Source organism: Phoenix dactylifera, chromosome 8 (genome assembly GCF_051530095.1).
Source record: "Phoenix dactylifera cultivar Ajwa chromosome 8, Ajwa_hap1_PhDact_Kaust_v1.1, whole genome shotgun sequence".
NCBI classification, from domain to species: Eukaryota; Viridiplantae; Streptophyta; class Magnoliopsida; order Arecales; family Arecaceae; genus Phoenix; species Phoenix dactylifera.
The window spans coordinates 32727152-32736158 of NC_143197.1; the positions used below are offsets into that span (position 1 = coordinate 32727152).

Below are 9007 nucleotides of genomic sequence, written 5' to 3' on the forward strand. Positions count from 1 at the left end.
ACCGCAGGAAAGGGCTCAAAGACAAAATGAAAAGGAAAAAGGTTCCTGTGTGAGTTAGCTTTAGATTGGCCCACTGCAGAAATGCCTCAAAGACAAAACAACCTTAGGCCCCCAAATACATTGGGCCTCTCCTGGTTATAGTCTCTTATTTGAAGCTGCAGGAGACGGTTCTTGGCAAAGCTAAAACAAAGTTCATACGAAGGATGATCGGGAGTTCAAGTTCACACCAACGAGAAGGAAGATGCTTTATAAGGCCAGGAGATATCTTCCCATCCTTCTTCTGAGGCAGCAAAGATTGACGAGGGGCAATCTTTTGAGGCAGGCACTCAAGTGGTTGAAGGAATTGCCGAGGAATTTGTTGTTATTTCTTCTTTATGAATGTTATAGTTTAGAATTGCCGAGTGCAGCAAAACCTTCTTCGCCGGCAAATTTTGGGAGACTCTGTGCTATTCATAATGTTGATTTGGGAGTTTGACAGCCTGGGCTGTCTAATTTAGGCAATCTAACCGGTCAAACTATAAACCAAGAGTCATGCTAGGGTAGAGATAGCTCAATAGAGATTGTTGATGGAGTCTAGTGGTGGCTGGCAAGGGCACCATTAGGACTGTTCAGAACCTCTTCATTGAGGGTTGACCAGAGGTCCACAGAGGAGGTTAGGACTCTTTAGTAGGGTCCGTAGATTCCTATAGAGAGAGAAATAGAAAGAAGAGAGGGGAGAGAAAAGAAGAAAAAAAAATGTGCCCTTAAAAAAATTAGAGGAAGAGGTGCAGTGGCTCGATAGTGGTGGCGGTGAGCTATTAGTCAAAGTTTGGCTTCTGGTGAATGTTGCATGGTGACGGTGGCAACGACTAGCGTAAAACAAGCATGGAATCGGTCTAAGAAAAAGGACTGAATAGAGTCAAATGATTTGGCTAAGAATCAGAAAAAGAAGGAGAAACCTAGGCTTGGATGGTGGTGAAGACCAAAGGCCGCAAGCAATCGGTGTGAAAAACTAAGAAAATAGGATCTAAAGTGTGGCAAAAAATAAGGGTCTAGTGCTCAGCTTAATTTCAGTGATTGTTTGCCGGAAACCTTATAGATGGTGGATGAAAGAAGAGTAGGGGCACTTACCTCATCTTCATCAAGCTTTTGTGATCGGGTTGGCAAGAAGATCGCCGATGAAATCGAGGGATTTCCACCATGAAATCTATTATGGCTAGTAGTGATTCGATGGTGAGACTTGAAGGAGGGAGTGAGGCCGTTAAATAGAGGTGGGAGCTAGGTTTTTCCTAGCGTTCGACTGCCTCTAAGATTTTGAGTCTAATTAAGAGTCAATCAGGGAAGAAGTCTCCCATTAGGAGTCTTCCTCTAGCTAGGCACATTCTAGCTAGGTATGCACTCAACTGAGTTCTTTTTCTTTTTCTCTTCCTCTAGGGGCTTGGGTCGTCTCAAAAATAGACCATTTATGGACTTGGTCCGCCAAGAGTTGGGCCTCACAAATATTGCTGTTGTATATGATTGTATAACAAACACTCTCTTTTCACAAATAACTTGTCACCATAAAAAGCTTGTATTATGTATTAAAAAACTTTACTGATTTATGATAAATGATCTACTTGACTCACCGATTAGAGTATTGTTTCATGCGGCAAATCGAATAGCTGTTTGAGTGATGTCTAATAAGTTTTCTCGTTTTTCCTTTTTTTTTTCCTTATATCAAGTTAGTCTCGACCATGTTCAATTGGCACAATCCAAAATATGGCGTATAATAATACATATCTAAAGAGCTTCTTTTCATTCAATGCCACTATCTATGTGATTTTCTTTCGTACTGCAATTCTATGAAGTACATGGTTTGATGATCCCTTCCTAAAATTTTTGGAATCCAAAATCTCTTGACGGTGAGGTCTTCCAACCACCAATAAATGCAATTTTAATTTCGTCGAAGATTCAACATACACTCACATAAATATCAAGAGACTCATAATGAAGGTCTAATCTATTTTAGCAAAAACACCAAGGAAACCATAAATTAATGGTTCAACTTATTTGCTGTCGTCAAGCTCGGATGATCAGTGAAGTTGATAATGAATATTTTTTTATTGTAAAGAAAGCGAGCAGAAATGACTTATGATTCTAACCCTCTCTTGTCATTTGATTCATTCTTTTACCACATTGTATCAACATCGTTCTTGACCAAATTACATAAATCGCATCCTTCATTTCTTTTTATAATTTCATTCCTATAAATCACTCAACAAATTTAAAATTCTCGGCATGAAAAAGAATCTAGCTACTTTTTGATCAATCTAAACCATGATCAAATACAAAAAAAAAGTATTTAAAAAAAAATGAGAGCATGTCGTACCAAGCAAGCATAACATGGTCTATAACGTTAATTCGCAGTATAACTAAAGCAGAAGGTAACGACTGTACATCTAATTCCACACTTGAAAAACCTCTCCACCAATCTCAAAACACATACTTCTACATTGGATTAACCGTGGCAGACTACCAGCCCTGCTTCTGCTTACGATCAAAAGTCTTGCCACGAGTGAGAGAAGCCAGTGGCGAATTTAGGTACAGATGGACTCCTCCATCTGCCCCGAGCGCGGATACCCCGTTGGATACGAGTGAAATTCTCATTTTCTAAATACGTCCATTTACAAAGTACAAACTAGTTATAACGCTCATTATCCTTTTCTTTTTCCAATTATTATTATAACCATATTATAGCAGTTCTTATTCTAAATCTTGGTGGCTGCAGTCTGTCGCCTAACTGTAACGAGGACTAAAAGTGCCAGATAAATATAGGCCGCGGTGGAAGCGCTGACAGCGTCCGGAAAAAGCCATGGGCACAATGAGAGAGGATTGAAAAAAAAAAAAAAAAAAAGCTACATCTATGAGTCCCATTCCTTAGTTACATCACGAACAGTGCTGTCATTTCCAAGAAAGGCACCCGTTCCTCACGGAGCATGTCATTTCCGAGACGGCTACACGTTGGCCACGAAATTGTCCAAAATATTTGCTCTTGGCGCAACTCAGAAGCCAGGATCCGCTGCATCTACCTTCTCCCACACCAATTTGCCCCATTATCCCCATTAAATAACACTGACGTCGACGCAGCCCTGCCGCAGATTAATAATATCAAACAGGGCTTAGAGTAATGGATTTTTTTCCATACAACTTAGCGATTAAAGGACTTTAAATGCTCGCCCCACGGAGTATTAAATTCCGACTGCTCGGAAGAACTAAATTAAAAGAGACACCAATATCAACGATAGATCCGTTTGACATGGGTTTCAGTGAAGACTACAACTTAGCTCCTATAATCCATCCGAGATCCGTCTTGGCTGGACACAAGCACGAAACTCCATTTCACAGCCTAGCCTGCATCCCCTAGATGGGGCAAATGGGCTCCTACGTTCCAATCCATAATTCTAGCCAGCTAAACACAAGCATTTGTTAAAATGATTTACTTGCAGCCTAAGCTAGCAGGTCAATTAATGTACACAGCTCATGCTCTACAATCAAGGTAGACCATCATTGTTTTCTGTATTCCAATCAGCAACTATTCCCAGCCATCTCAAACGGCAACTTGGCCAACTTGCACTGTCGTTCTGTACATAAAAATAAAGTTGGCGAGTGTCTATAGAAGAATATATATAACACGTAGGGAAAAACAAATAGATCTACATACCTCGACACTTCATGAAGAACCACCTTCCAAATTTCTGATTGGAAATTCATGTCACACAGAGTCCGGATGAGATGTTGGGTACATTGATGTTAACATGATAGCTCATCATCAGCTGCTTCAGTTTTTGTAAACTTCGTGAGCACTTCATCCGACAAATCATGAAGGAAGTGCCCGCCAGGTATCCTTTCCGAAGTGTCGATCTTGTCCCTCAAATGCACCCATGACATAAGGATCACTGTAGTCTTCAAGGCCAAAACGGCGAACGACATTCATAGGAAGCGGCTCTGCTAAGCAAACACCATTGTTTTGGTGGAGGCCCAGAGTGAGAGAAACATCACCCTTCGCACCACCAGCGACATCCATTCCGTGCTGATGGCCGGATAAATCATCATAGACAAAGTTCCAGGATTCTCGGATGTGGCTGGATATGTGGGTGAGGTCATCTTGAAAGAGTTCCGTGGATGGATTTTGATTCTTTTGGCTGCTGCTGGCATAGAGAGGTTGAGAACTGGACGGAGGTGCAACAGATGCTGATGGAACCTGAGTTTGCTCTTCGGTTTTACGGTTTCTATCAGCTGCTGGGGCTCTATGCAGTTGTCGCATGTCGAGAGTGTGTATTTCTTCGATCATTGGCTTCCAAAGTCTTACTCTTGCATTGATAAACCAGTTTGAGACCTGTTTGAATCAAATATGTGATTGGTACAAGATATTGTAAAACTGTAAGGATGAACAAGCGTAAAGGCAGTCCATTCAAGGCAAATTGGGGTATATCAGGCAAAAAAAGGGGGCATATCATCCATGTAAGAGGAGAGAAAAGTTTGGTGCTATTAAAAATGTCGGTTTTTTCCCCTCGTAGGAGTCAATCGGGTCCTACTTTTTAGTCATATCGTGATTATAGGGTAATATGCAACAGCCATACTGCCAGTGGCAATTTCTCCAACAAAAAGTCCTCATTCAATCAGACAAGAAGAGCCATGCTCGAGTATTTGAACAACATCGATTCACAATGAAGTAAATTTAGCATGAATGTAGATTTTACGTACCTGGTTTCTTGTTAGACCTGTTTGTTTAGCCAACATTTGCTTGTCGGTGTCGGTCGGATACCTAGAAAACAGTAATGGAACATATCAATGGATGCATGCTTATATCTCGAAAAGACAAGCACAGAACGAAAGTTTTGAGCAAAATAAATCTAACCATTTATTTGCCGCTCATTTTATTGCCTTGTGGTTCAGAAGCAAGGCACTGGATTTTTGAAGAAAAAATATGGAAGGCGAGCATGGTTACATCAGCAAAGCAAATAAGCTAATATGTTTTTTTCTTTTTTATTGATAATATAAAACAACCCAAAACATAGATACTCCCACTGATTTTTCGCAATATCTACTAAACAATGCCTTATCATATTGTCATACTCAAAGATACTATACTATATTCACATGATCGCATCTATAGCACATAATAAGTGAAAAATCCTCCATCGGACTGTATCTCAATAAAAATGTTGACGCAAGAAGAATGTGTCCTCTCCAAATGTTGATATCATAAATATATTCAACCATGACGAGCAAAAAATTTTCAAACCATAAACCAACGAAGAAGGAAGAAGCCCACCTCTAAGGTGTTGCTCTCAGCTATATTTCAGAACCAGTTCCAGGAGTTTAGAAACTTACGGGTGCAAGAAGTGTTCAAATAGCCATGCACGAAGGACGGACACCGCACGTTCAGGAAGTCCTCGTTGAGGCCGCCAAATATTTGCCGGACCAAAAGTGCCAGAGTCGTTTGGTGCTCTTTGGAGACCAACACCACAACTAATGAGGCCAAAGCTTGAGCTCTCTTCTCTACTGAGGCCTTCTGTCGACCTAAGAACCTTGTTTGCGTAACTTAGTTGATTAGATATTTTTTTTTTGAGGCACCTGAAGTGCTTCAACATGGTTCTGAGGGCCATGGAGGCATACGGAGCTGCAATCCTCAAGCCCGCCACAGATTCAAATGATGTGATGACAGCTTGCACCTGTTGATAATATTGCTTGTATTTTCTATAGACCTACAATAGAATCAATGGGGTAAATTACAAAAGGAAACAAAGAAATGACAGTAGGACCACAAAATAGCTTGCATGAACTATTTTAATACAGTAAACTGCTTCTTGAGTTGTAATCAAATCCAATAGAGCTGCAATTTAATAAAGAATTAATATAATTCTGAATGCAAGTCTAGTTAACTCAACAAGGAAAAAAGAACCCACATGATGATTATTTCCAGAAAATAGATAACCTGGGAAGGACCAAAGAAATGAACAAATTTAAAGAAATCATTTAAGATCCACTAAGGATGTGCAGCAGATTGCATTTCAATAAGACATTTTGGCTTACAATTGTTCCCTGGAGACATAGATTTATCAAATTTTTGTTATCTTTCTACCTTATTGTAGACTTTTCAAATTATAGATAAGTTCAGATCTTTCATCTCTCAGTTGCATGATCTTCGACTACAAAGAATAATGGAAGTACCCTTAGCTGCAAAATAGGGTTATTGATTTTATGGCAGACTGCTCTATAGCTTAAAATTGCATCAAGCAAATATTCTGCAAGAAATCTGGGTGAGTTGCTATCAAATTTACTTGAGACTGCGTTCCGCAGCTGACAGTATGAAGAACCGCCAAGTTTCTAGATGTTTTCATGATAACAGATGAAAAGCATATCACAAAATCCTTGAAGTTTGCCCTTCCAATGCAGATCAGCCATACAGTCAGTCTACCGTTTATGTTAGCGAAAATGTTAAATACCATGATGATACCCACACCACAAGTTAAAGGTCATACAGTTGTAACATAAACATGAGAAGCTTATGAAATTTGGAATGCTTGCTAAGCAATTCAAAGGTCATCAAACGCAAAAGAATAAGCTTCTGCACAGGTGCATGAAGAATTCCCGCAGCTCGCGAGGTCAAATACTATGTCATTCTTCATATTAAAAGAGCAAAGCTAATTATATGAACAAACTAACTCAATTAATGATAATTGCCGAACGCAATTCATTGATGAGTAGAGCATTAAAAAGGTAGAATCATCTCAGAAATAAATGAGTCGCAGAAAACACTTTGGTAACTGCAATATATATGTCAAAGTCTACCTCATGAAGCAACATTTAAGCCTGTGAAAAAATTGAGTAAATTAAATGCACTTCTCTCAACTTTTTTAGACACTTCACATCACAAATTCAACCCGAATTTTCCAGATGTGGCACAATTATGAGTGGAGTTTTTTTGACGATATAAAAACTGTCGCTGAAATTTCGCCCATGACATGATACTCATTCCATAATGAGTAGCAAACACGTTCATCTCAATTTGTTTTCTCTTACAAAACAAGCTGGACATATTCCTTCTAATCATATGGGAATATCATAATATCAAGCTCCTGGTAAAGATTACCACCACTAATCTAACAAAGAAAAAGATTATCACGACTAATGCTAGCTAATTAACAAGAGCATTCTTTTTCAAGAAAAATAACCTAAAGCTACTGACCAGCATTTACAGGTTCTCGCAAAATCATGGCCTGATTTCAGGAATATCAAATCAGCCCTAGCTTAAACAAATCAAAAGTAGGAGAACAGGAGTAAGACAAACAGTCACAGATAAGAAATACTTCATTGATCTGAAAGAACTATGCTTGGGCTGAGCAGTAGCATCACCGACACCATAAAAGATAAAAATCTTCCATCTTCAAAATAAGCAAGCAAAGATTATATCAAGTAATGATAGCTATAACCATGCCATAAGTTCACGACATGACCATGATCTCTTAACAGTAACAAGATTCCACGAGTTGCAACCAAAATCTTCTGACATGAAAGAACACAGCCATTGTTTATGAATATATGCAACGCCTCGAGAAGATGGCATAAATGGATGAGAGAACTGAGACAAAGCAAGTCCTTTCATATGAATAGAGAACAGAAAAATAAAAGAACAAAAATCCAAGAAAGCAGGCGAAGTTGTTTCAAGAGCTAGACTCCCACCTCGTCAAGCATGGACACGAGTCTCGTTTTCTTCCACTGCTGCTCGGTCCCCGAGATCCGGCCCTCTACCTCTCCTCCAGCCAACCCCTCCATCTTATGATGATCCAACGACGAAAGCTCCGGCGGATCGGCATCGAGGAGCATTCCCCCGCCACCACCACTTAGTCCTTGTCGACGTCCTGCGTCGCAAATCTCCTCTAGAATTTGCCGGGCGGGCTCGAGGAACCGGGACCGGTTCAGGACGGCGGCGTAGCCAGTGAAGGGCCCCGCCGGCCTCGGCGCGGGCCCGGCGGTGAACTGGAGGTGGGGCAAAGAAGGCGGAGGAGGCTTGGAAGAAGAAGGGGAGGAGGCAAGGGACAAGGAGAAGCCCTGATGGCCCGAAAATTGGGTGGTTGGAGAGAAAGTATCGCTAGGGTTTGGAGAGTAGTAGGACAAGGAGGAGGAGGAGGAGGAGGATGGGAGGAAGGTGGTGAGAGAGTTGGGATCGTGGTGGAAGAAGAAGGAGGTAGGCGGCGGGGATTCCTCCGGTGGGAACCGGAGCTTCTCTCGCCGGCTGTATTGAGGCACGTGGTACGTCTGATGGTGGTAGTGGTAGAGCAGCTGCTCCGCTTCTCCGTCACCGCCGCCGTAGCCCTTCGCCGCCGACGACATCTTGTTGTTTCTTCGTTTTGGGTCGTATTCGTCCACTCCTCTTTCTCTGCTTTAAAACGCTGGAGAGAGTGAAGGTGGAGAGAAGGGCTGTCCGTCACTTCCGCTTCTTTTTCTTTCGCTCTTCCTTTCTGCAAAGGGGGCAAGAAAGTGAGGGGGAAGCGTGAGCAGTGAAAGCGATAGGGGTATGGGGATTGGGGGAATCAGGTTATGATAAGAATTTAAAGTGGAGAAAGTTGATGGACGGAGAAAAGGGGTTGGGGTGGAGCATTGTTTTTTTTGGAAGGAACAGTCCTGGCGGTGGCTAACTTGTGCCGGTTGCTAGATTCTCTCAGTTACAGTGCATTTCATGGTTTCTGCTCCTAGTTAGTTAAGATATTGTTTAATTATAAATGATGCTACAAAGAGCCGAGTAATGCAACGGTAACTCAGAAAAATTACTTGAAAAAAAGTCGTAAGTGCCGTGCACCATTCTCTTTGCTTCTCTAATTTCACACTCAGGCATTTTCCTGTTAATTTAATAAAAAATATTTAATTTATAAAAAAAAGTTATCAAAACATTTTTTTTGAGAAGCTAAAGCGGCATACTATAAAATATTTGTTAAGCTTTTAATAAAAAAAGAAAGAAATTCTATCCCATTTAAAAGTTTAAAAA

The 9007-nt window shown here is 40.8% G+C and overlaps 1 protein-coding gene across 1 annotated transcript; it reads right to left on the reverse strand.

The window, feature by feature from the left end:
• Positions 1-3440: 3440 nt before the first annotated feature.
• LOC103704115 (BEL1-like homeodomain protein 9) lies at positions 3441-8672 on the reverse strand. Its single transcript, XM_089925141.1, has 5 exons — positions 7705-8672; positions 5353-5726; positions 4723-4783; positions 3680-4354; positions 3441-3599 (listed from the first exon to the last, which is right to left on the reverse strand). The coding sequence occupies exons 1-4, from the start codon at positions 8353-8355 to the stop codon at positions 3836-3838; spliced, it is 1605 nt and encodes a 534-aa protein (XP_089781267.1). The 5' UTR covers positions 8356-8672; the 3' UTR covers positions 3441-3599; positions 3680-3835.
• Between the last annotated feature and the right edge of the window lie 335 nt (positions 8673-9007).

Excerpts from the sequence above, each read along its gene's own strand:
- LOC103704115 (XM_089925141.1), bottom strand. The coding sequence starts at position 8,355 with ATGTCGTCGGCGGCGAAGGGCTACGGCGGCGGTGACGGAGAAGCGGAG. Across the intron at positions 5,727-7,704 it reads TCGTGTCCATGCTTGACGAG|GTCTATAGAAAATACAAGCA; the intron begins GTGGGAGTCTAG and ends ATTCTATTGTAG. Across the intron at positions 4,784-5,352 it reads TTTGAACACTTCTTGCACCC|GTATCCGACCGACACCGACA; the intron begins GTAAGTTTCTAA and ends ACTGTTTTCTAG.